The sequence below is a fragment of the Peromyscus eremicus genome, chromosome 7 (genome assembly GCF_949786415.1).
Source record: "Peromyscus eremicus chromosome 7, PerEre_H2_v1, whole genome shotgun sequence".
NCBI classification, from domain to species: Eukaryota; Metazoa; Chordata; class Mammalia; order Rodentia; family Cricetidae; genus Peromyscus; species Peromyscus eremicus.
Genome location: NC_081422.1, coordinates 60,792,157 through 60,820,008, shown reverse-complemented (window position 1 = coordinate 60,820,008; position 27,852 = coordinate 60,792,157). Strand labels below are relative to the sequence as shown.

The 27,852-nt window shown below is 47.4% G+C and overlaps 1 protein-coding gene across 1 annotated transcript in view; it reads right to left on the bottom strand.

The window, feature by feature from the left end:
- LOC131915636 (death-associated protein kinase 2) overlaps positions 1 to 27,852 on the bottom strand; it is a 102,348-nt gene that overhangs the window by 27,521 nt on the left and 46,975 nt on the right. The window contains exon 3 of the mRNA XM_059269051.1: positions 5,216 to 5,437. Coding sequence (XP_059125034.1) covers positions 5,216 to 5,437 — 222 coding nt within the window. The remainder of the gene's footprint in view (positions 1 to 5,215; positions 5,438 to 27,852) is intronic.

The window sequence follows — 27,852 nt, the reverse complement described above, 5'->3', positions numbered from 1 at the left end:
CAAAGTAAACCCGTCCTCCCTCAAATTGCTTCTGTTGGGGTACTTTTATGACAGAAACAGGACTAGTGTTTAAGGTCGGGGGAAGGGGACACAGTTACTCATGGAGTGAATCTGCTGTGCACACTGCAGGCCCTCTCTGCTCAGGGTGAGCTGGGTGTGGCCCTCAGGGGCTGACTGGGTGCTGGGGAGGAGTCTAGCACACACAGCATTTTCTGTGTCTCACAGTGACATCATCTAGCATCCTGTCCCCACTGGAACCTCACAGTTGCTGCAAGGGTCACTTTGAGTCTCTTCCCCAGGCTAGGGTGGAGGCCCAGTCCTTCCACAACCTTAACCTTGGGATGGGCAATGTGCAAGTTCCAGGACGTCAGCTTTTCTTCTTGAAACAAGAGTGAGAAAAGATGTCTCCTGGACACCTCAGGCTGGGAGGACTCCTGACTCAAGGCTGGATCAGTGCCGGGAGGCCCTTGATAAGTCCTTGAAGTAAAAACTAGGTACAGTGTCACTGCAGGGATACAGCTGGAGGAGGTCTCAAAAAAGTTTATTTAGAGTTCACCATTCCTACACTACGCCTTCCTGAATATTCTCTCACTTGACCCTCACACCTACCTGGAGGAACGCAGATTACTTCTCTAACCCCATTGGTCATAGGAGGAAACGGGGGTCAAAGAGAGCAAGTGACTCGCCCTGGGTCACACAGCTAGTGAGTGACAAAACCAGGACTTAAAGCCAGATCACCATGGGACCCTTTCACCTTGCTTTCTCCACATCAGGAAGCCCAAGTTACTCTGGAAATGAGGACACATCAAGGTCACTACAAACCTGGTAACATAGTTTTTACCCAAAAGCCTCTCAGGTCTAAGACCTCTGTCCTGGGTCATTTCCCATCTCCTCCCAAGCTGCTTCCTCCTCCTCCTCTTCCTCTTCCACAGGGACTAGCCTCAAACTCCCAGAGATCTGCCTGTTTCTGCCTCCCCAGGGCTGAGATTAAAGGCTTGTGCCACCACCACCCGGCTCCTTCCAAGCTTCTTTAGCTCACACCCCAAATCAAATATCTCCAGCTTTAATATGTAAAGCAAAGGCTAAGAGTCCGGCTGCTCTCTTCTGTGAGAGTGTTCTCAGGGTCAACCCCTTCTCCCTTGCAGGTTGGTACACCTGGTGAAATATTTTCCAGAGTCCTTCTGATAATGTGTACTGTAGTAGGACAGGCCCATAGGGTCGAGGAAATTGGCTCAGACCAGTTGCCAAGGCATGCACATAACATACTTCCTTATGAGCCAACCTGAAGTCGGCCTGAGGACCTAGCAACAGGCGCTGTCAGAGTTCCTGATCATTGTCCAAGTTCTTGATCATACCCAGCCAATGGGGGACGACCATGCAATGCCACCAGATTGGGACAGAGACTGGGTGCTGGGAGGAGGGTATATAAGCCTTCCCCGTTATTGAATAAACAAGTTTGTTGTTTGCCTTCAACTGACTCCCAGTGTCTGTGCTGTTGACGCTGTGCCTTCTCACCCCCTCTCCCAAGGGAGCAACAGTGTATAAATGACCTGCACAAGGAGAATGTGCATAAATGTGTATAAATGACCTGCACAAGGAGAAACAATGTTGCCACAGTTGCTGGGCCTAGGACACTAGGAAGCATCAGCAACACCTAGGAGCACTTGCCAGGGTATCACTCGCTGCCATCCTAGAGCCCAGGAGGACCCAGGGCATTTAGAGCTGCAAAGGAACATTCTCCAAATATGACATGAGTTCAGCTACTCAGATATTGATTGTAGTCTTAGTGCCATACAGAAGTCAACTTAGACAACAAAATCCTTCCTAATCCTCCTTTCAACTGCCATGACCAGAAGCAGGGGCTTCTATGGCCACAGATGGGCTAAAGATAGCTGAAAGGAACAGGAGTCAGGGCTTGGCATGTCTTCTAGTGCCAGCCCCTTTAGCAGACATTAAAGGAAGCACCAGACCAGACAACAGCTGCTAAAGAGGGCACTGGGAACAGTGACCATTAAAACTGCAAGTAAGGGGCTGGGGAAATGACTCCACGGGTAAGAGCGATGGTTCTGCAAACATGAGGACCTGAGTTCAAATCCTCAGGACCCAAGTAAAAAGCTGGGTGTAGTCATGCACACTTGTAACCCTAGTGCTGTGCAGAGCAGGAACAGGGGGTTCAGTGGGGTCTTCTGGCTGCCAGCCCAACTCCAGTTTCAGGGAGAGAACCTGTTTCGAGGAAATAAGGCAGAGAACGGTGTCGCAGGACACTGGATGTTCTCCTCTGGCCTCCACACACAGAGGCACATGCATGCATGTGTACATATAGTGAACACATACATGTGCACACACACACATTATACACATGTGGTGACACACATCTATAAACCCACACATCTGTCAACGCAGTACTTCATAGGCTGAGCCAGGAGCGTCATGAGGTCTAGACCAGCCTGAACCACAGTAGGGAGATGCTGTGTGAGAAAAACACTGATGAATGAACAAGTTCTGAAAATGAACAAGAGGACAGTAACACTTACAACCAACCCCTGGGCAAGCCTACTGCCCAGTGAGGACTCAAATGCCAAAAACTTCTGATCAGTCCACAAAAGTCACCAAGTCCAAGCAAAAACCTTCAGAATTCCTCCTCTAGGAAGTCCTCCCCAGGATGTCCTCCTCTCCCCTGGGAAGTCCTCCCCTCCCCAGAAGTCCTCCTCCTTTAGGAAATCCTCCTTGGAGCCCAGCAAGCGTGGTCTGAGCACGGTCTTTGAAAACTTGGCTCTTTTCTAATTTCATAAACCCTTAGGGTTCCTCAGCTAGACATCCCAACCACAACGAGGCAACCTGGAAGTGGAGGAGGAGACAGAAACCGGGCAGCTAGAACTCAACAAACATGGCAAGTCCGGGAGCACCTGCGTGGGGACTGATATTACCCATGGTGCACCTGCACTCACAAGATGACCGCTCGCACGTATAAATACTGGCTGATCGTGAGCCCTGGTTGGGAGAACTGGAGATAAGGCAGAAGCATCTTATACCCCAAACGCTAGGGTTCCACAAACAGGGAAGACCATTTTTCCCAGCAGTTAAAGAAACACCAATTGAAATCATAAGATACTGATTTATAACTATAAAGATGAATAAAGAAAGAGGTGCTTTTTTAAACAAATGACCCACGGCCACCAAGGCTGAAGGCAAACAGAAACACTGCCCAGTCCCTGCATCCTTTGGAAGTGAAGTCACCAAGAGCCTGTACCTACCCACCTTTAACTTAACCCTCCACTCCTGGAGATTCAGCTGAAATAACTAATTCAAAAGAAAAGGAGAAAACATTGGGAAGAAAGTTTTTTGCCAGTAAAATTTGGAATAGGTAACAGCTGTAAAATTATAAGCAAATGTCCAGCAATAGAGAAACACTGCTGTGCAATTTAATGAAACATGATGTAGTTATTAAAATGGAAAAAAGGGCTATATATGGAATTTTGTTAGTTGGAGAGAAAAAGTAGAACAGGAAATTGTAAAATTATATACAAAGCAATAAAGATTGAGAGGAATCACGGAGAAACAAAGTAGCTGTGTTTGGACAGGAGAATTACAGATCCGTTCCCTGCAGTTCCTGTGGGGTTTGGGACGAAAGGGGGTGATAATAAATAGCCATTTAAAGAAGTGACTCTGGCCTTCCCAGGAAGATGGGCTTGTCACTATCTGCTGGGAATCAGGATGCTAACCAGTGACCTTTCGCCTTGGTGCACACCATGTGGAGTGTCCATGTGACTGACCATCCCTGGGTAAGAAGAAGGTGGTCTTCATCAGGCTCCTGTCTGGGTCAAGGAGGCACAGACAATAACTAGTTCATTTTACCAAGGGGTCCATGGGTGAAACACAGAGGACACCAGACCCTAGAGAAGGCGAGAGCATGGGCAACTCCATGCAGTTCAACACGGAGGTTGATAATTCAAGAGCCAAACGTGAGAGGATGCAAATTCCCTTCTGCTAGATAAATTTCTATCTTGCCAATGTGCAGGTAAGTCTCAGATTAGAGCAATCTCAAATGTCAGGTGATCCATTCAATCTGGAGGCAGGTTAAGGAGACTTCCTGGTTCACAGGTGACTTGCCCACAGTCACAAAATCAAGAATTTCTGGGGCAGACACCCCACTTCTCTGCTGATTGACAGATATGTACTACATGCTCATGAGGCTCAGAATACTCTTATCATGGGGTCTTGCTGATTGGCTGGATAAGGCTATTGTCACTTGTGACTCTACTGCCCACCAGGCCCCACTTGCTCATTCCATGGGGACTCATTCAGGAGGACATCAGAGTGGCCAACCAAGCTGGAGTCTTAGTGTCACCTAAGTAAATTCCACCAACCACCGTGAAGTCCCTCCCAGCAAGGCCATCACAAGGCTGTACCACCTCGTCGTGTGCATGGCTATCTGAACAAGCTGTTTAGATGGCAGTCTCAGCCTTGCCACTTCCCAGCGACAGGATGTTGACTTCTTGGTGTTCTGATCTGTAAAATGGGTATCCTAAGAGTCTCTGTGGTTGTATCACTATGAAGTAAGGTAAACGGAATGAATATAAAATCACCTTTCTGAGTTAGTAAGACTCCCTAAAGCCAGGACTGAGCACGATGACAAACGCTAGACACCTTGCCAATGCAGGGGCATAGCTGGGCTCTTTAAACAGTAGCTATTGACCAGAGAGGCGGTCTAGTGGGTAAAAAAGACAGCTACCACTGTGATAACGCAAGTGTTGAACACAGTGCCAGTGTAGTGGATTTTCCCCAGGGAAGGGCTAGAGAAGTGTTCTGGAAGAGCTGAAAGGATGTTCATCTTCCTCTCTTTAAGACAGACCCCTCTCTGACAGCATCTGCTACCCACACTACCCTCTGTTCCTTCTCACCCTCATAAATGCTCCTCTGGCCAAGAAATAAGCCAGAAACTCTGGTTTCTTTGATCTCCAAGACCCAATGCAAGTAAGGGTTAGGCCATCCCTCGCTATCCTTGCCACTTGGCAAGCTCATCCCTCCTTTGGCCCCATTTTAGGAAAAGGATGGGATAACCGAGGCAGAGGGAAACTGCCTACCACTAACTGCATCTCCTCTGGGCTGAGCTTTGGTCGCCCTGGGGGCCTGTGGCCAGGGCTTCCACCACCCTGACCTATCTCTGCTGCCCACCCTACGCCCCCCCCATCATGGGTCCTGGGGCCCCACTCACAGCTCGAGGATGAGCACCACGTCGGTGCGGTTCTCATAGACGTCGTGCAGCGTGATGATGTTGGGGTGCAGCACCTGCCGCAGGATGCTCACCTCCCGCTCGATTTCCTCCCGGCACACGCCCCGACGGCTGGCCCGGCTCTGCCTCTTCTTGATGAACTTGGCTGCATACTCCAGCCCTGTGCTCTTCTCCCGGCACTTCTTCACGATGGCAAATTGGCCGCTGTGGGGACACGGACCCACACAATTAAGGAGGAGTGACCCTGACAGCCAGCTACCAAGACAATCACCGGGTTATTCTACCAAGACAGAAAGGCATGTCACTGGTCGGTGGCCCTGCCTGTCTGACATGCAGTAACTGAGATACGTAGGGACTGGGATTCCCTTCTATTACTACGAGACCCTGATATTTTACTAGGAAGGGGTGCTAAAGTTATTGCTGGTATACAAAGGTGAACACCAAGACCCTGGCAAGTACTGACTTGGTTAGGATGACATGGCCTTGTCCTGCAAAGCCTCAGCTAGAACCCAAGTCTAAACTACCAGCTAAAGTCACAATGTCCATAAACAGGTGGGGTTGGTAAGAATCCTGACTGGGATGGGGTTAGGGTAAAGGCCACTTACCAGGGTTAGTCATTATCACAGTGTGAACAGGGAGTTGTAAAATTTGGAAACTGGGGCACAAGGAGAGGTCAAGTGACTCACGACAGAATTAACGACAAAGCCAGACATCAAAGCCAGCTGCCCACAATGCTTCCCAGATAGTTACAGGAGACACGACCCCGCTCAGGCTCCTTGAGACAGAGACCATGAAATGGTGTCCATGCCACAGATCCAAGCAGCCCTGGGCAGCTTCCCTGGGTGCTCTGAGGACAACCATGCTTCTTCATCTCAATCCAAGCCCCGAGCTGGGACAGTTCTAAATCCCTGGTGATTGCTAGTGTCCCTCCTTCCCCTCTGAGGCCCTCCCTCTCACCTTCCTCATTGCCCTATGTTCCTCCACCTCCCCTCAAGTACGCACTGCTTGGGTAACTCAGAAAGGTTTCTTATTCTGATTAAAGGCATAATAAGGGGCCCACTGGATCCAGAGCCCAGATATACTTCCTTAGTGGATCTGGGGTAAGAGTTACAGTTGTGAGAAACCGGGTGTTTGTCCCAACCTCAGAAAATGGCACTGCATCTAGGGTATTCTATTGCCAGAAGAATCTTTAAAGGGATGGTCTTCTAAATAAATTGGCTGATGCAAATAAAGTGAAGCTGAGCAAGCAAGTGGACAGCCCAGAGCGAAACAGCCTCCTACGACAAGCACTTGAGAGACTCCATCAAAAGCAAACTCATTCATCTCTCCACCTTCGCCCTTCACTCAACACTGTCCGAACACGGTGCCCGGTGCCGGCTGGTAAATAACAGGGAACAAAGGCAGAGACAGCAGGTGCAGAGGGAGCCCTGGGAGAAGAGGTCCCTAGGAGCTAGGCTTGGGGCCACATTTACATTACACCGTCCACTAACTCTAAGGTCTCAGCTGTCCAGGCTCCAAGTATTAGCTCTGAGCTGTCCACACACAAGGGTCTGACGGAAGCGGAAGAAGGGCAGAGTGAGCATATTCAGTGTGACTTCTAACACAGATGCCACTTGGAGCCATTCTGGGTCTTGGGGACATAAGGTTCCTGAGTGGGTGCCTGCAAACACTTAACAAAGCTTTGGGTCAGCACCAGGGCAGCAGATTCCTCTCCTTCCGGTACCTGCTGGCAGGCCTGGCATTTCAGAGTTCCTGTGACTGTCCCCCCACAATCCCGAGTGATTTGATTGATGGAGAAAGTGAAAGTGAAACTGAAAAGGATTTTCAGTTGTATGCATGCTGGTGGTGGTACAGGGTTAGGTTTGACACCCAGACACACACACACACACACACACACACACACACACACACACACACACACAAGTTCCGAGCTGGGAAGATACAAACATGATGTTGTAAAACGGAGCCAAAGGTTTCAGGTCACCTTGATGTAGCATCTCCTTGGTCTTATGAAGGGAATGGAGCCGTCTTTCTGTCACATGACCGAAAAATTCCTCAAGCTCTCAAAAAGCAAGCGAGTGTTTGCTTTGGGCTCCTACTTTTTGCCAGGATAAGGGTGAGAATGGAGAGTGGGGCAGACCTAATCCTCCTCCCTCCCAAGGGAGGCACTCCAAGAGTGGATAGCTAGAATGGAACTGAACACCAGGCATCTTGTGGCCTTTCTTCTCTCAGGAAGGGCCCTCTGCTCAGGCTTTGGGGGTAGCCAGAAGGAGAGCCATAGCCTCGGGCTGCCTTCCCCTGGCCTTTGGCTGTTTCAGGAAAAGCAGAGAAAACTTTCCACTAGGCCCATAACGCAGTGGGTGGGGGTAAGGCAACTGGGATAGGACTCAAGGTTAGGCAGACCTGCTCCAGGGCCCTCTTTCTGCACTCATGTGGGCCAGGCACTACCTGCTCTGAGCATCCCTGTCCTGACCTGTGAAACGGGAGTCGTGATTCACGGCTAGACCATTGTAAAGGAAACATCTGTACGGTTGGCTTGCTGTCCGCAGTAACAGCTGGCGTGGACGCGGGCTGAATGAGAGACACCTAGGGCTGGAAGTTGCTGCTTCAAACGGTCTGGAAGGTGTGGCCAAGGGCTAATTTTAAACGTGCCCTTTCCCCTGACTCCAGCGCACACCCAGATGTGCGCATACTTCTACTCTACACAATTCATTGACTCTTTCGGATCCAGAGCAGCAGGTCACAACCCTGGCAGCATTCTAGAACCCTCCTGGGAATTTTAAAATGAAGGAGATCTAGATTTCAAGTCCAGAGACTCTGAGTTAGCTGGGCTGCGGCCTGGAGACGAAGATATTTAACTTTTTGTCTTATTCTGGTTTGGTTTGGTTTTTATAGAGAACCTCACTATGTAGTTTAGGCAGGCCTTAAACTCCTGATCCCCCTGGCCTAGCCTCCCCAGTGCTGGGATGACAGGCATGCACCCCTGTGCCCAGCCCCGTGGTGACCCTCTTAGGCAGCTATGCTGGGAACCGTGACTTAGAACAGCTCTCCTTTGTAGGTAAAGCACCCCATTAGGGTCACTGTTATCACTGGCTGGCCTTCCTGGTGTCACATTCCCTGGGAGGTCTTCTTTAATCTAACCATACTATTTAGGGAGACGGGGAATCACATGGGAAAGGACCATCAGGTTCTGCTTGAGGGAGTTGTGGATATAACTGCTGGGATAGTAATCTACACATCAAGACAGACAGTGTCGTTGGTTTTCAGCAGCCCCCGTGAAAGGTATGCTTCTACCGCCTCTGTCTGTATCAGCAAAATCAAAGTGTTGTAGAAGAGATTAACAGCCTCTTCATGTCTTCTGGCTTTATGCAAACTGTGGTCAATATGTTGATGAACAGTATGTGCGTGCATGTGTGCGTGTGTGCGTGTGTGCGTGTGTGCATGTGTGTGTGCGTGTGTGTGCATGTGTGTGTGTGTGTGTGTGTGTGTGTGTGTGTGTGTGTGTGTGTAAGCCATAAATCTGAGAGGGAGCCCCAGGTAGGGAAGAGGGAAAGGGAGGAGTTACAGGGAGAAGACGGGGATGGGAAACAATGTAAATGAAATTTTTTTCTTTGATTTTTTTTTGAGACAAGGTTTCTCTGTGTAGCCCTGGCTGTCCTGGAACTTGCTCTGTAGACCAGGCTGGCCTCAAACTCACAGAGATCTACCTGCCTCTGCTGGGATTTCGAGGTGTATGCCACCACACCTGGCTAAAGAGTGGAGATGCTGGGGATCAAACCCAGGTGCTCACACATGCAATCGTGGATTATGCTAAGGGGAGTCACTGCCGATACTAACTCAGAGACCTGAGAATACTCCCTGTCAGAAAACTCACTGTATACAGAATTGAAGGCTTCCCCTTCATTCTCCAAAGACCCATCTCTGAGCTGGTGTTGAGAGTCCTGGGTTCTAGTCAGAGCCTCTCCCTTAACTGACCGTGACTCCAAGCAGACTATTGAACTCCCTTGTCCTCAGTTTCTTCCCTTTTCAAAGTAGGGTGTGTATGATAAGACCTGCTCCATCCAACTTTGAGGGTTGTTTGGGAAATCACACTATCTGTGAAAAGACTTGAACATCCAGGGGAAAAGGAACTAGGTGTCGGCAGGTGGGAACTTGGTGCTTAAAGCTGGTACAAGGCATGTAGGAGGGTTTGTCAACAGACAGTAAATCCGCAGGACACAGAAACTACAGTCCATGCTCTGCCAACACACTCTTCTGCAACTGCGTCAGGAACACGCTCATCTGCCCCGAAAGAGGGCTCAGCCCCACAAACACTCAGTACCTGTTAGAACAGGGCAGGCTGTAGAGATGTCAGGTCACTAGCAGATAGGCCTGGGTCCAGAACTTGCCTAGGCCTAGTTCCAGAACTCTCCTGCTCCTGGTTGCAACTCACAAGGGCTCCCCTGTTATCTGCCTAGGAACCCCATTTAAAGGAGTATATTTTTAGATAGTGTCTCAGGGTTTGGTAATGTCCTAACCCCAATACCTAACACTGCATGGAAAAGCCTGACTCAGTCCTCTCAAATTCTTCACTGCCAAGAGAGAATAATCCCCAAATGGCCCAAATATCACATCATGAGAGAGATTCGTAAAGCTATGGGGATATTGTTACACATGCAGCTATTCTCTTTAAAGGCTAATTTTATAGTCATTCTTTATATATTTATATGTATACACACACACACACACACACACACACACACACACACACACATATATATTTGAAGACACAATCTTCGTTCCATTTTCTACATTAGAATATTGAGGGAGCTGGCAAGATTTTCAATGGATAAAGGTTTGCTGTGCAGGCCTAAGGATTTGAGGTTGGATCCCTGGAAGCCACAGAAATGTGGAAGAAGAGAATCAACAAAGCTGTCCTCTGACTTCCACATGCAAGCCCCCACACATCTCATACACATTACACACAGTAATAATAAATACAACCTGGGGGTTGAAGCCATGGGTAAAGGTGCTTGCTGTTAGGTCTCAAAGAAACCCCAGACAAGATTCACTGGGGACCTGTGGCTCCTCCCAGCCCTTCTCATCCCGCCCCCTGCCCTAAACCTCTCCTTCCCAGGAGCTGGGTTGAGCTTCCCTTCTCCCAGCCTGATTCCTCTATAGCTTAGCCATTTGGGTTATGCATTTTTCTGGTTTCCTGGCTTGCTATTGGTCTCTTGGTTCCCAGGTGCTCTCTTTGCTCCCTCTCTCTTCTCCCGCTCTTGTCTCCACACCACATCTAGACCCTTCCAGATGCCTCTGGCTATGCTCTCCCTCATGTCTACAATAAACCTCAACTTCCCCTTGGGGCGGGCATGTCCTCATTTCCTCTCACTTGCCACCAAGCCTGATGAGCTGAGCTGGATCCCTGCGATCCTGCAGGCTGTCTCTCCACGGATGCAGTGCTGTGTACACACACACACACACACACACACACACAAACAGACACATGCACACAAGAATGCACACACACACACACACACACGCACACACACACTAAATATAACAATAAATAAATGTAATTTCTAAAGAACACCAAGGATTAGAAAAGTTAAGCAACTTGATGGTTGAGTAAAGTAGTACAAGCAGAGTCCTTGTCTTCTGACTCCAGCATCGGGGTTCTTAAGGCAACTACCCTGCAAGGGAGTGAGTGCCCATCCCAGAAGAAAGGTTTGCTCTGCAGGACTGGGGTTCAAATCCAGGACCTTGTTCATGCTAAGCATGCAGTCTACCATGAACTACAATCTCCAGCCTTGTGGAGCAGCATTTTAACACTGATTTGTTAACACTGCCAGCACTCAGAAATAATAAAAGGCAGGGTGATTTAAAACAAATAAACAAAACAAACAAACAAAAAACTAAGTTTTATTGCTGATGCTAAATTCTCAAAAGGCAACTCAACCCTTAACTCATGCCCACATCAAGGCTAACTGCTCCCACTGCCCACCCACCCCCTCCTCTCTGCCAAGCCAAGGCCAGCCAGACTTGCTCTGTCAACTACCAGGGGCCAGGTGCTGGAGATGTTGTAAGTCCTGTGAATGAACAGTCGATTTAACTCATTCCCTTTCTCAATCAACTCTCAGGTGTCCATGAAGTAAGTGTCCCAAAGCCATCAGTTTATCAGGATGGAGAGGAGGCAGAGCAGCAGAGAACATAGGGCCTGAGCCAGAGAGAGGGGATTAGGAAGGACTCCCAGGCACAGGCTTCCCCCTCCTGCTTCCCCACAGCCATTACTGAAGTTCCTCCTCCCCTGCCCCCCCCACACACACACACACAGAACAATGAAGCACAGTTCCTCTGGAATTACCCTGCAGGCATTCGGGGCCATAGGACAAGGATGGTGCTTAGAAAATCAAGGTGCAGCCCAACAGAGGGACCTTCAGCCAGTGTCTCTCAAAGACAGGAGCAGGTCAAAGCTACAGTCCCCAGGAACTGCCTAATTCTAAGGGGTGCACAGCCATTCTGGGGATAGTGTCTCTGAGACCTCTCTGTTAGTATTCTGAACCACCCCTTGGGGACTCACCCAGCACCCTGACTTCATCTTATATAAAGTCCCCTTTAAGAAAAAATTCCTCCCCCTTTGCTCTCTCTCCCCTCTCTACCCCCCTCCCACCTCGCCAGAGGTAATGTGCACCTCTCTCTCCCTTTCTCTCTCTCTCTGTCTCTCTCTCTGTCTCTCTCTCTCTGTCTCTCTCTCTCTCTCTCTCTCTCTCTCTGTCTCTCTCTCTCTCTCTCTCTCCCCCCCCCTCTCTCTCCCTCCCTCTCTCCCTCTTTCTCTTTCTCCCTCCCTCCCCCGTCTCCCTCTTCCTTCTCTCCCTTTAATAATGAAATTTCCACGTGGATGTACATCTGCCCTGTGAGTAACTTTCCACCGCGCCACACCACCACCTGCCAGTCTGCATGGTGTGCCTCACCCGCAGCGGGGCACCTTGGTCCAAACCCGCCAAAGCCTCTCCCGGGCAGTTTCACTATATTAACACTCTCTACACTCTACTTGGTTGGGTTCCAGTGTTGGGCCTCTGTGGCTGGCCCTGCTGCCCTTTTCTTATCTCCCAGCTGTTTCCAACATAACCATCCTCCAGCCAAGCTACTCCCAACTCTTGAGGCTAAGGCTATGGGTCAGCGGTAGACTGCTCGTCTAAGCATGCACAAGGCCAAAGGTTCAATGACCAGGACTGCAGAAATTGTGTGGTGTGTGTTTGTGTGTGTGTGTGCGTGTTCCCCCACTGCCTTGGCCACCAACCTGATTCTAATCTCATACATGTAAATTCATAAATTACAGTCACCCAAATTCAGAAGTGAGAGTCAAAAGACCCAGGGTCTAGTTCAGATTTTTTTGCCTTTAGCAAATTATTCAAGTCTCAACCTCAGTTTCTTTGCACATAACACAGACAGGGATATTCTAGTTTTACCACACTGTCATGTGAATGAAAGGAATCTGAAAGCACCAGGTAAGCCAAGCCTCCAGGGGTGCAAACCACTGTCTCCTTCTACTCATGGGATCAGCACATCTCCATTTCCCAATCCCAGTGGGTTCAGGAACCTGATAGAACCCTGAGGAACCCCAGCCTGAGCTTCAAAGTAAATAGCGCTGGAAGGGCTATGGCATGGAAGAGCAGGGTGCCCTGGTCGGATCTGGGTCCAGGAAGACAGAAAATACTTCACTTCAGGGCACCGGTATCCAAGTCAGGACAAGCAGGGGACCCTACAGTCAAGAAGCCAAAGTAAAGAAACATATGTTGTCAGAAGCCAGGGCAGAAAGCGGGTGATCTGAGAGAGGGAAGGAGCAGAGCTTTGCCCAAAGCCATGAGGGCCACGAGTCAGGAACAAGACGAGGAGGAGCAGCACCCACCCACAGCAGGTGGAGGATCTGGAGCAACAGAAACAGCGGACAAACAGAAGAAGCCCACATCCATCCAAAGGGTCTGTCTGCCTTCTGAGGAATGCTTTGCCCCCTCCCTGGCTCACGGCTTCAGCATTGCTACGTTCTTGACAACGACTTTCACATTTATTCAGGGGTGGAGATGCCTCTCTCAGGCAAACACTTTGTAGAAATCCAATAGGTAAAACAGATAAGAAGCCACATTTCTTTGGTGGGAGAAACACCCTGAGCCCGCCTATGTGCCACTCCCACATCTATGAAACCCACCCTTTAAAGGCTTTGTGGAACCCCCAGTGCTCCAGGGAACTGAGTTTGAGAAGTACCTCTTAAAACACAGAAGCATGAATTTAGATGATCCCAAGGGAGTTTCAAGATGCAAATGAAAATAAAAGAGAAGGAGACAGGGATGCTTTGCAAAACCATCTAGTCTTTTAAGAAGCATGCTCATCAAAGCGAACTCAGGGTCGAGAGTAAGAAACATGGGGCTGGAGAGATGGTTTAGCTTAGCAGTTAAAAGGGAATACTTGGCTTTCCCAGTGGACCCAAGTATCGTTCCCACCACCTACATTGGGCAGCTTCCAACCACCTATAACTTGAGTTCCAGGGAGATCAGATGCCTTCTTCTGGTCTGTATGGGCATATACACTCACATGCACATACACATAAATAAGCATTTTTTAAATCTTTTTTTAAAAAAAATAAGAAATATGTGTAAGATAAGGATCAGGAATTTGAAGTCTCCGGGGAACTGAAGCCTGGCCTACAAATGTCCCCGGTCCCCAGTCACAGGTGCTCTTCTGTGCTGGACAGTGACAGCTGTTTTCATAGCTTAGCTCTGGCCCTGAAGACTAACTTCCTTCCTCTGTCTTTTTTTCTTTTTCCTGTGAGAAAAAAAAAAAAATTCCTAAAGCACAAAAAGGAAGGAATTGCTGAGCAGAGCCAAGTGGAGCGGAGGGTGGGTCACTGGTTTCGAAACGTAAGCACATTCTCAGGTTGCTGTCGAATGAACAGAGGTGCGCAAATACACGTTCTAAAACAAAGTAGGTTCAGTCCAAGTTAGGCTTGACTATACCGGGAAGTGTTCTCATTGAAAACGGAGCTCAGCACTCACTCAAGCTTCCCTTAGAGTTTAGAGGCCAGTCCATACAGAAGAGATCCTTAAACATGAGCTTGGGCTACAGAGCAAGAAGAGGACTTTGGGTTGACGAGATGGCTCAGTAGGTCAAAGCATCAAGCCTGATGACCTGGGTTCGATCTCCAGAACCTCCTTGTTGGGAGGAGAGAACCAATCAATTGCTGCAAAGTCGTCACTGACATCCACATAAATAAATGAATAATAATAAAAAGAAATATTTAGACAAAGGAAAAGACCTCACAGATTGAAAATCCAGGATGTTTCTCCTACTGCTGTGGAATATGAGGTCATCCCTCATTATAAGCTAACACAAACGGTTCATCTTCTTGAATACCTCCATCCCAATCTGCAGACCCTCCCCTTGCATGCAGACACTCTGATGAACCCTTCAATTCCTTCCATAATTCATACAAGGTGACAAGAGACTCCAGAGTTAAACCGATCTCTTTGCTGAGTAACATGTTCACATTTTAATGACTTTTAAAAAAAAATTAGTAACAAACTTAGGCAAACATTGGGCAAGTAGAGAAACTACTTAGAGACAGATCTTTCTACTTTCCCAAAACTCACACTGGGTAGATGTGAATGTGTGTGTTGGTGTCCACAGATCACAATCCACTTTCTTCTGGAGATTTGGAGATTTTGTTTGGTAGGTTAGTGTTGGTTTTTGTTGTTGTTGCTAGCACATCCCCCTGTATCCCCAGGCCAGCACACCGAACGTTAATTCTCAAGGGATTCTTGTTATAGAGCACAGGCTACCTGGAATTTATCATCCTTTTGCCTCCACCTCCCTCGGGCTGGGGTTATAGGCTAAGGGATTCTGTCTGCAGCTTCTTAATCAGTATATTGGAACTGTTAGCATCCTAAAGGTAGGTGCTATTTCCCAGGATTTCTGTGAACTTTTTATTCACGGTTTGCTTCGTCTCCACTGTTTGGCCATCACCTCTCAATATCAAGGGCTGTGAATGGCAAAGGCCACATGTGAACAGAACATAGGGTTTGGCATCCTGGCCCTGTCACCCAATTCCAAGCTGCTTTATCTCTTGGGGCTTTAGCTCTGTCATCAGAAAATAAAGTGCTGGACCAAAATCTCTCCATCAGGTCTCTATCCCATTCCATCTTATCCTGCTAAGATTCTCTGATGCTAGTCAGTACATCACACGTCTATATCAGTGAGAAGCACAAATCCAAAGATGCACAGGCTGCTTCTAGGTTTCAATCATGGCCATAAAATACTAGTCTGATCATGTTTGCCACCTCAATTTCTAGAAGACCAGAGCTTCAGGCTGACACACTGAGATGCCCATGTGCCATCTATGAAGATGAGCCCAGGAAAACAAGGGACATTCCAACCACAGAAATACTTCTCTAGCAAATGACCCAGCCATTGATCCCAGTCCTCAACTCTCAGCGAGCCCTGAGGAGCCAAGCGAGTAAGGACTGCCATTTCATGGGGTCTAGCCCAGCACAAGCTACAACATGAGTATGTAGCCAGCAAGTATAGAAATGCTTAATACAGGGGCTTGAGAGATGGCTCAGTGGTTAATAGCACTGACTGCTCTTCCAGAGGACCCAATTCTGAGCACCTACCTGGCAGCTAACAATCTGTAACTCTAAGATCTGACACTCTCACACAGACATACATGCAGGTAAAATATCAATGAAAACAAAATAAAAAAAAATCAATAAATTATTATAAAAAAATCTTTAATAAAAAATAAAAGAAATGAATAAATACAGCTGAAGAGGCAGGTAGTATGGTGAAGGGCCTTGTTCCCCCAGCCAGCCCACAATGTCGCAGGGCACTTCAATGTCAGAATTGTTTAAAAAAGAAAACATCCTCGATTTTTCAAGTTCATAAAAGCAACATGTTCATTATCTTTAACACTTACACTTATTTAGTGTATCTGTGTGCATGTGGAAGTCAGAGGCCTACTTGTAGCAGACAGTTTTCTCCCTGTGGGCTCCAGGGATCAAACCCAAGTCACCAGGCTTGGTAGCAAGTGCCACTATCTGCTGAGCCAACTTGCTGGCCCACGTGTTCATTATTTTAAAAAGGAGGAGGAGGGGGAAGAGGAGGAGGAAACTAAAACCTTCCCTTCAACCTATCTTCCTGAGATGACCATTTGGGGGATCTGCTCGGTTGGAATTTCTGTTTTCAGTGCAAACTCTATCTGATCTTTTTCATTCTCTTTTTACCCTTTTCTTGATATTGGAAGTTGAAGTGAGGGCCTCACACATGCTAGAAAAGCCCTTTACTAAGCTATGTCCCCAGCCCTCCTCCCTCTTTTTATCTTGAGACAGTCTTATAAACTGTCCAGGCTGGCCTTGAGCTCAACTTTGCAGCCCAGGTAAGTAAGCCTTGTACTTGCAATCCCCCTCCTGAGGAGCTAGAACGACAGGCCCGCCCCACCACGCCAGCTCTCGAAGGAAGGGAGATGGTGCTGTATATACAATCTCAGTCTTTTTGTTGCACTTTGTTTGCTGCCTGTTGCTGGCTGTCCAGCCAAGGCTGGCCTCTTAACTCTTCCTTCCTGTGCCTTCCACGTGCTGAGATTCTAGGTGTGTGTCATCACACTTAGCCTTATTATCTATTAAGAACAGACTGTGAACATTTCCCCACCATAATTTAAATGCCTCATTATACAGATAACCCAGGGCCTTTAAAGCAAATTTTTAAGTATGAGTGTTTATTTCTAGTATTTTTGAGTTTGGATTTTGAGATAGCAGCTCATATAGCCAAGGCTGAACTCCTGATATCTCCAGTGAGTACAGACAGGAACCTCTTCACCCTACTTCCTGTTTCAATTTGAATATCATTAATAACGTCATTATAATTACGCCCCTACACAAATCTCAATATACATTCTTTTTATTTTAATATTTTTATTGGGGTGGTTTCTACATATTCTTTTTTTCTTTTTAAGATAGGGTCTCACTATGTAACCTTGAACTCACTATGTGGACATCAAATGTAAAAAAATTGTTAGAATTAACACATTTTCCTATATTTGTTACAAATTTGAACTGTTATTTATATGTTTCTCTAATTGATCTATTAGACTGTTTAGGTTTTTCTTATTATTTGTAAAAAGCTCTTTACATATTTGTGATATTAGACAATCGAATATGCTCAAATATTTCTCTTACTTCCTTATGGCAGAGTCATTCCAGGCTTAATGTCTGTAAAGGACCATTAGGTCTTTGGAGCACTTTACCCCTCTCTTCTCCAGTCTGTCACTTCAATCACCCTAGCACCATGCCTGGGGGACACTCTGAGGGAGCCACCATGCCCTTGTAAAACTTTTGACACTGTTATTCACCTAAGCTCTCCATCCATGGCACATCTTCAGACTACTTCATAGACACAGGGCTTCCTCCACCATCCCTCACCTCTCAAATTTCTCTCAAAGCCACTGCACTCTTGCTCCTGGCAATGTCCCTCATCCTGGCCAAATGAAGGAAGGAGTGGCATCTGCAGATGAGCAGGTCTTCTGCCAAAGGCCAGTGGCCAGCCAGACTTGTGGAGACCCACAAAGGTTTCCTAGTGAGATCTGAGCTTGGTTTACCCAGCAGGGCTGCATTAGAGGATTGCTTGGCCATGTATGTGGTTACCAGGTGATTGGAAAGTGTCTGAACTTGGCTGTGCTAGGGAGAGGTCTTTGGCTCCACTCCTTGGCATTCCTATAAAAGGCCCTTTAGAAGAGACAGAAGGGGCCAGTGGATAATGACCTAGGCCCTCCCGAGTCTATCCTGTGTTTCTGTTTCTCTTCCTTCTATCCTTCTATCTAATATCTCTTATCTCTCACTCCTAAAGAGTACCCTGTCATAAAATGTGGGGGCTGGTCTCCTAGCTAGGCTCCCACACAGACTCCCTTTAGACAAAGCGCCTCCTGTCTCTAAAGTATCCATCAGATTGTGCAATGTTCTTTGGGTTTGTTTGTTTTAGTAGTTTTGTTTTTATTTTTTTTAATCAGGGTCATGCCATGTAGCCCAGGCTAGTCTCAAAGCCATAGCAATCTTTCTCCCTCAGCCTCCACAGGGCTGGTTTTACAAGTGTGTGCCACCATACCTGCCTTATAATATTTATTTGAAAGGGTGGGAGGAGTGTTTCTTAAGTACAAGAAGGCTTAAGAATGGTTGCCTCTACCGGGCAGTGGTGCCACATGCCTTAATCCCAGCAGTTGGGAGGCAGAGCCAGGTGAATCTCTGAGTTTGAGGCCAGCCTGGTCTACAAAGAGAGTTCCAGGACAGCTAGGACTGTTACACAAGAAACCCTGTCTCAAAAATTAAAAAAAAAAAGGTTGCCTCTATAGAGGCAAAATCGTCTCACACGCACACACACACACAGCTGTGTCTGGAAAGGCTTGGTCTGACATCTAGCCTGTGGCAAGTCCTAATCTCAGCTCCATCTTACTTAGCAAATTCTGGGCTGCAGAGGAAGGGGATTTTGACTAAAGTACTTTGATTCTTGCTGGTATCTGAGATCCATGGGAAAATTCATTCCAAAGCAGACAGTAGCCTCAGAGAGATGGGGTGGGTGTCTGGCAGAGCATCGGGACCATGCTCCTGAGCTGAGCTTTGTGTGTAGCGTACCCACTGTGTACCTGGGGTAGGAAGAAGGTTTACACAGCAGTCCTGTGCTCAAGGAGTGTTAGAACAGAGGACACTGTTCAGCAAAGGGAAGCTTTCTTGGGGAATGGGTAGGTAAACGCCCTCTTCCAATATCTGATGGCTCCCTGTGGAAAAGGGACAGGCCCTTGTTCATCTTTGTGTCCTGTACCTACACTCAGGACAAATCTAGTCATCTGATACTCAGTGGGCATTATAGAGGCCAAAGCACAATGATGAACAAGAGAGCCACATTGGTCATTCAGGAGCTGACAGCCATAGCAAGAACACGCAGCTCATCAGAGAGTTCGCTCCAGAATGGCAAAAGCTGCCATGGGGAATATGCCCAGCTACAGAGAGGGCACCTGTTGTCGTTGTGGTCACAGTAATCTTGGCTACAACTCGCTGGGCTTCCAGACAAAGTCCCTGAGTCTCCACTAAGACAGGGCCACAAGCAGAGACCTTGGGTCCCAGGCCGAGAGCCCTGTTTGGTATTAGAGCAATGCCAGCCAGACCCAGCCTCTGGCAGAGACTCAGAATTGGGGAAACAGGGTGGCAGCAGGTGGCCCTAGGGAGACAGTCTGTCCTTTGGCTGGCTATCCTGTGTCCTGACATGTTGAGACAAAATCTGGCTTCTCCCTCTGCTCCGGAGGGAAGCCTAGACCTGCTAATGCTCAAGATAAGACAGGAATGTGCCTGTCCGGCCAGCCTGGGCTTGAGTGACAGCCAGGAACTGACTGTGCTTGGGTTTGTCTCACTGAGGGTCGGGGTGATTTTCTTGGCATACTGATGGGTAGGAAAGGGCAGCCTGCAACCGTGAGTAGAAACGTCTGCTCTGAGTCCTGAAACTCATCGATTAATTTATCTTCATCAATCAGAACTATTCCCAGAGCACCATGGGCCTTCCAGGATGAGTGTGCATATGTTTATTCAATGTATTTGCTTACACGGGGTCTCACGTAGTCCAGGTTAGCCTCAAACTCACTTATGTATCTGCGGATGACCCTGTCCTCCTGATCCTCCTATTTCCTCCCAAGTGCTGGGGTTACAGACATGAGCTGCTGTGCCCCACTGTGTTCATATAGTTCTAGTGTTAAATCTCCTCAGCTCTTCTACAGGGTAAGTGCATTATTTTCACTACACAGGGAAAGAAACTGAACCTGGAGGACTCCGTGATCATTCATGGGCACTCACAGACAGCAACACATTTCATCTTCACTACAGCCTGAGAGGGGGTTGTCCTCCCCATCAAAGGACTGAGAAACTCACTCAGCACCTCACTAGCAGCAAGAAACAGAACCATCATGCAGTTTTCCTGGGGTCCACTCCATATCTGAGCCGCCCCCCCCCCAACTCTGGGAGGAATGCTTATTAACCTCTATGATACCAATGTGGGCCACCTCAGCTAAGAGTAAGCCACCTGAAAGCAACTATGGCAAGGTGGGGTGGTGGTGTTGGCGGCGGCGGCGGCGAGGCTCGGCAGGTGGGGAGAGGCAGCATTAAAGATTAGGGCACATTTAGGTCTCAGTTTAGGTAGAGAGGGAAACTATTACTGGGTGTGACATGTACCCTTCCTGTGCCCTGACAGTTAGGCTGGCAGGCAGTGCCAACGCTCAGAACAGCTCAGAGCACACTTAGAGGAGCCAGGTGGGAGTGGCGGCCCCAGAGGCGCCCAGGAGCCGCTAATTGGCGGCGGCGATGACAGAGGAGATGGCTGGGCTGCTTTGAGCTGCCTGCCCAGAAGAGGCTCTGGCTACTGCTGGGAATCGGGGCTGGGTGTGAAGGGGTGTGGAGGGAAGTTTGCAGGCTTCTAAGAGGACTGGAGCCAGGTCCTTCTACCCCCACCTTGCCCTCTGGGCTTGTGGGCATGGGGAGTCTGGGTGTGGATCTACACATTTAAATCCATGGAAGGGTGGGGATGAGGGAATGGCCACTCGCAAGCCTGGGAGAAGCAGTAAGGTGAATCCACTGGATTCCTGTGGGAAATAGCCTCCACTCTGCAGTCAGTCAGCATGGCCATTGAGATAACTACAATTGGTTGTCTGGATCATGTTGTTGTCATTCAGAGAGATGGAATCTCATGTACACCAGGCTGGCCTCCAACTTGCTATGACCTGGCACTCCTGATCTTCCTGGCCCCACCTCTCAAATGCAGGGATTACAGGCATGTACCACCATCCCAGTTTATTGGGTGGTATCTAACTTGGGGCTTCCTTCACGCAAGGCAAGTATTCTATCAGCTAAACTACACCCCCAGCCCATTTAGCCGTCTTGCCTTACAGCGCCGTTAGTACTGGAGGGCTGACTGTAGCCACGTGCGCTCCTCACTGCCTCTCTCCATGCTTCCTTTCTGAGCCGGCAGATCTTGTGTAGATTGCCGTGCAAGTCACTTAAAGTTCCTCCTGCTCGTGTATGCTCAGGATGTAAGGCAATACACAACAGTAAGCAAACAGTCAAATTCAAAGTGGAACAGAAAAGTAAAGATTAAAAAGCGGAAGCCGAGTGTGGTAGCATGTACCTGTATTCTCATCACTTGGGAGGCTAAGGCAGGATAATTGAGTTCTGGGCAAGCCTAGGCTACATAATAAGACCCTATACTCCTTTAAAAAAAAAAAAAAAAGCCCTAAGCCCTCTATAGATTATGATTTGGCAAACTGTGACACTTGAATATTAACACATTCCCTAGGTGAGTCTGAGAAATACCAGTATAAAAGCAATAGGAAATATACCCAAGATCTAAGCCACCAAGACAACAAAAGGGAATTAAAGAGTTAAGAGAGATTGTTTCTCTCTCTGAGACAAGGAAGAGTACCAGTTTTTCCAAGTAGGCAATCATGTCATAGTCATAATTTCTGAAAGAAAGCCATTCTATGAGTACTGTGACAACGTGTACTGGAGGCGGGGACGGTGGCACATACCTATAATCCCAACACGTAGTGGGGAGATGCAGGAGGATCAAAAGTTAAAACTGAACTTTGTCTACATAGTGAGTTCGAAGTCAGCCTGTGCTATACGAGACCCTCGCAAGCAAGCAAGCAAGCAAATAAACATCTGTTCCAAATGGAGCGTGGAAGATTACTATAAATTTGAACCCACCCTGAGCTACATAGTGAGACACTATCCAAACTAAAAATAAAATAAAATAAAATAAAATAAAATAAAATAAAATAAAATAAAATAAAATAAAAAGCCAGACATGCATACCTATCATCCCAACTTGGAGCCTAAAGTAGGATATACAAAACAGGTCAAGGCAAAGACACTTTGGTTGAAAGGGAAAAACACAAAGCAGTCATTTGACACATGTGCACGTACATGCATCCATACACACACATATGCATATGCATAGAATAGCCCCTAAGTCTCCACCACAAGACTGCATGAAAAGCACAGTACTACAGTGAGTCGCCCTTATGTCACAGTCTCCTGTTTTCAGGAGGCCTACAATAGAGGAGGGCGGGAATCTCTTCCCCACTCCCAAAGAAACACACCTGCTGTAGGTAGACCTGAGCACTGGCCCCAAAGCTCTCTCTACACCTGGATTTCTGGGTATCATCATCTACAAAATGAGACTTCTATAGGTTCTCTAATGTGTAGGCTCTGACTAGGGGGACCAAGGGAGAGAAGGATCATGTGTTAAAACTCATAAAACCATAAATAATAGTTGGGTTAGTAGTCATGTATCCATTAATATTAATTAACTGCATTAGGTTTCACCAACTGGTAGAACTCAGGTAAGCTAAGGAATTTGTGGCAGGGGATGCTTAAATGGGCTGACCTGGAACTTGCTATATAGACCAGGCTGCCTTTATCTTCCAAGGGCTGAAATTAAAGGCATGCACTGTGAGAGCCAAAGTTACATTTTAAGTTTTAGTTATTATGCCTAAGAGATCAATGAAACAAAATGCCTCTGGTCTACAAGTCCCTTGCCGAAGGACAGACAGTTCCTGAAATGCTGGAGGCTATTGTTCATGGGAGATAACAAGCCACATGTTTTACTCCCCTAAACAAGTTTATTTGACCCCATCTGCACAGGATATGCCTGATCACATGTGGGCAGGAGGTTCACAGGAAGAAAATACGTCAGGATTTACGCTTGCCCCTGACTGGATGTAGGCTGAAGGTAGGCAGGAATGTATTGGACTTTATGGGAAATACTTAAGCTACTGCCATTTTTCTGGAAACCCAGAGATGGACCTGGCCAGAGTCCATCCACCTGGCCAGTATTTAATTACAGCTTGCCTCAAATTTGGCTTTAGATTCTTATCGACCGGTGGGATTAACAGCACCACGCAAGCCTGGCACATTAAAGGAAACTTTTAGGTGGGAGAAAGGAGGAATAATGGCACAGGGGAAGAGGAGGGACTCTACAGCGGAAGCCTCCCACGTGAAGGGAGCATGGGTGCTTTGTGTCCTCCTTTGCTTTGACCTTTTTTATATATCCCACTTTAGGCTCCCAGTTCTGGGATGACAGGCATGCACCACCACACCTAGCTTTTTTATATTATTATTCAGATGAGTCTCACTAGGTCGCTCAGGAGAGGTTCAAATTCATAGTAAACGTCCATGTTCCATGTGGGTCTTTGGGGTGCTAGAGGGCAGCATGTGGGTATCCAGAAACCAGCAAGCTGGGCATAAAGGAAGACAAAGCATGTCAAGAGAATGTAGCGAGAAGAGCCTGAGATCACATATCTGAATTCTCTTCAAAAGTTTTAAGTCGGGCTGGAAAGAGAGCTCAGAGGTTAAGAGCACTGGCTGCTCTTCCAGAGGACCCAGGTTCAATTCCCAGCACCCACATGTCAGCTCAAGACTGTAACTCCAGTTCCAGGGGATCTGACACCCTCACATAGACATACATGCAGGCAAAACACCAATGCACATAAAAAAATACATTAAGTAAATAATTTTTTTTAATGTTTTTAAAAAACAAGTTGTAGGGCTGGAAGGATAGCTCAGCTGTTAAAGGCTAGGCTCACAACCAAAAATATAAGAGTTCGGATCCCAGAACTGACAGTTGTCCCTCCAACTATTAAAAAAAAAAAAAAAAAAAAAAAAAAAAAGTTGTAAGTTAACATGCTTCACTTCCACCCCCGAAAACAACAAAACAAAAGCACCCAAACCCCAAAACTGTCCAGTCTGCCCTGGATTCTGCTGCCCCGCACGAACAGATACTGATAGGAGGAACTGACCTGTTTTGTTATCTCTAGATCACTGAGCAGCCATGGGGAAATAAATACAGCATGCCCCTCAGGAGGTCAGTTACCATATTGATGGTGTAATCGCCTTTCTTCCTCCTCCCAACCCCAGATGGGGCTCCAACGCTCACAGTGTATATCTTCACCATCCAAAATTCAGAGCATACGCCCAGCCTGGGAAGACATCAGCCTCTACCCTCCAGATGTAGATGGGGACATGGACCTTTCCTAAAACCTCATGTTATGGCTCGGATAGTTCAGTACCATGCTTGGCTCTGTGGTTCCTGTCCTCACCCATCACTGTGCCTTAGTATCCTGAGAACACTGCTTTCCTTGGATGAGTAGCACAGTGTTCACCTGGGATCTGCTTAGAAAGGTACAGCCTGAGACCTCGCCGAGCCCTGCTGAATTAGAATCTGCACGGACCTACACAGTTTGCACATACATTAAACCACAAGAGGAATTTTTAACAAGCAGCGAGGCCTGAACCCACTGCCTAGTAGAAATCTGGGTACCCTCAAATTCACTGCTAATCCCCTCCAGTTTGGACCTTCTTGCTGAAAATCCATTTTCCTGTCTTGGTAAGGCCAGTATCATGAGCAAACAAATTACTACATGGTCATTTCAAGTCACAGAATGGAAACAGCACAGCTCAGCCGGGGCTAGCTGGTGTTTACAGGAAAGCACGGGAAGTGCTTAAACGTTTTCTAGTAGCAAAGTTCGTCAGGAACGCCTTGATTGGGCTTTCTTGGAAATAGGAGTCGGCTCCCATGCTCTCTCAGTGAGCAGTATCTTTTTGGTATGTGTGCTTGGACTAAATGCTTTTGAAGGTGGCAGGTCCTGAGAGGTCTTACTGTGTCTCCTCCATCATCATGTCCTCCATAACTTTTACCACAGCGGTTTACACGCTATAATCAGTAAATATTTTAAAATTAGTTAATGAATGGATGATCAGATAGATGAGCAACGAGAAAGGTGATCAGAACATACCCTAAGCTCCTAGCCTCAGTTTCCTTTTTTGTAAAATGCTCTGCCTATGTGAGTCTGATGTGAGGCCAACATGACAGTAAAAGGGATCGTCTTTGTAAACAATAGAAATCCCAACATAAAATGGTGTGCAGAGACTTGTAGCGAACTGGGAGAGTGCCAGGAAGATGGCTCGGTGGGCAAAGCAGCTTGCTGCCAAGGCTGATGACCTGAGTTCAATCTCCAGGATCCAAACGGTGGAAGGAGAGAACAGACGCCAGCGAATTGCCCTCTGACCTCTACGTGTGACAAACCTCTGTCCCTCAAATAAATCCATGCCTGTCATTTCATCTAAAAGTGTCATTCCTGCTGGGCATGACGACATACACCTTTGGTCCCAGCACCCAGGAGGCAGGAGCAGGCAGATCTCGGTGAGTTCAAACCCAGCCTGGTCTACATAGTGATTTTTCAACCAGCCGGGGCTATATAGTAAGTCCTTGTCTCAAAAATAAATAGATATAGTTAGTAAATAAGTTAAGTAAGTAAGTATCATTTCTTCTGGGTGCAGTGCACACTTGTACTCTCATCACTGAAAGGTAGAAGCAGGAAGATCAGGAGTAGAGGGTCATTCTCAACTTCATGATGTGTTTGAGGCTAGACTGGGCTTAATGAGACTTTGCCTCAAAAATAATGAAACAAAAATCTTTTTCACAGAGAATTAACCAATGGATGAAACTGGGGCAGAGAGAGAGAGAGAGAGAGAGAGAGAGAGAAAGAGAGAGAGAGAGAGAGAAGTGTAGGTGGAGGTGAATCATAATTGGGTCCTTCATTAACTTCCCCCATCAAGAATTAGCAAGAGTGGGATCAGGAAGCTGATCAGGGAGGGGTAGACATGGAAAGAAGTGGGGAAGAACTATCCCCAGAAGAGAGATTTCCAGGTGAGAAGGTAAAGGACCCCTTTCCCCAGCTCTGCTCTTTTACTCCTGAAGGCCAACTCAGGTCCTGGACTCTATCTCTGTCCAGCGACTGAGCAAAGCCAGCAACACTCCAAAGGGTGTGAAATTAATCTCCATCCACAGGAAGGTTTAGTAGCAGTGTGCTCCAACACAGCCACTGTGAAGTCTTGGCAGAGACCTTTGGAGACTATAAGACAAGGTCCTCTAAAGTATCTGGTGCTTCCAGATCACAGAGATGTACCTGCTTCTTTGCTGAGAGAGTGGAGTTCAGAACCTGGATTTGGCCAGCTGAGAAAGCAAGCGCCAATCAGCCATCCTCTCCAGGCCTTAGCTTCCTGTGTTATAAAGTTGACAAAGGCTTGGGGAGATGGCTCAGTCAGTGTGTGTACGTGAGGACCTGACTCTGGATCGCTAGCTCTCATGTAAGGATCAGGCACGGCAGTGTGTGCCTGTCATCCCAAACTGGAGAAGCAGAGACAGAAAGACCGATGGGGTTTGGTGGCCATTCCGTCCAGCAGAGTCAGCAAGTTCCAGGATCAACGAGAGACCTCGTCTCAAAAGGTAAGATAGTGACTGAGAAAGACATCTGATGGGTGGACAGATGGCCCGGCGGTTAAGAGTCCCTGCTGCTCTTCAGAGGGCCCAAGTTCTGTTCCCAGCACCATGTCAAGCGGCTCGCAACCACCTGCAACACCAGCTCCAAGGGATGCAACACCCTCTTCTGGCCTCCAAGGGCACCAGAAAACGTGCATGGTCATACTCGAACACATTCACATATACATAAATAAAATAAAATGTAAATAAAAGATGCCCAACATTGACATTCTCTGTCCTCCACATGAATGTACGTACACACACACACACACACACACACACACACACACACACATACACACACACGAAATTAGACTCTATTCATAGTCTTTAAACTTCTCAATTGGGGAGGGCTAACATTTAAACAAAAGAACAGAATAAGGGTAAGAAAGCCAGCTGGACCACTTCCTGTCCCCTCTATTTGTGTGGTAATTTAGGATATCCTAGGTTCTAAGAAAGATGGCTTGAAAATCAATTTCTCTACCCTTTGGAGTTCCATGACTGGTGCTGGCAGCTGCTAAACAATGTTGGAGTGGGCCAGGCCTGGTGGCACCTGCCTTTGATCTCAGCACTTGGGAGGAGTGGGGATCTGTGTAAATTCAAGGTCAGCCTGGTTTACATAACAAGCTTTAGGCCAGCCAAGGCTACAGAGTAAGACTGTCTCAAAAAACAAACAACATGTCAGAATGAATCAGAGACAAAATGACAAAGTGATTTTTATTGGCAAGTCAAGGGACCACGTTTAGAGTTGGGGTATTCACAAGGTTGCTTATGGTTGCCTATGGAGAATGCATGCCTTAAATAAGGCAGTTTGCTGAACTGTGCCTTGGTTTCCCCATCTTATAAATGGTATTACAGAACCCTTTTTGGAGAAGAATCTCAGTATAGATGCAAAGCTCCATTTCCTATCCTTTGAAGGACTTTTTTTTCTAAAGACTATGGAAAAGGAAAACTGTAACCTTCCAGAGGGGAGACGGGCCAACATCACCTTAACCAACCAATCGAGGCCAACATCTGCCATGAGACAGACCACACTGTCACATCGGCCCTGATCTAAAGGGCTGAGAAGGGCCCTTACTTCCGTGTGCCATTCTCCAAAACCTATAACCTTAGTCTAACACCAAGAAAATCATCAGACAAACTGTGGGCATCCCACAAAACATCTGACCAGTTACTCCCCAACTCCAAAAGCTCACGAGAAACCAAAAAACACAGAGCAAGAAAGAGCCTGACAGCAAAGGGAC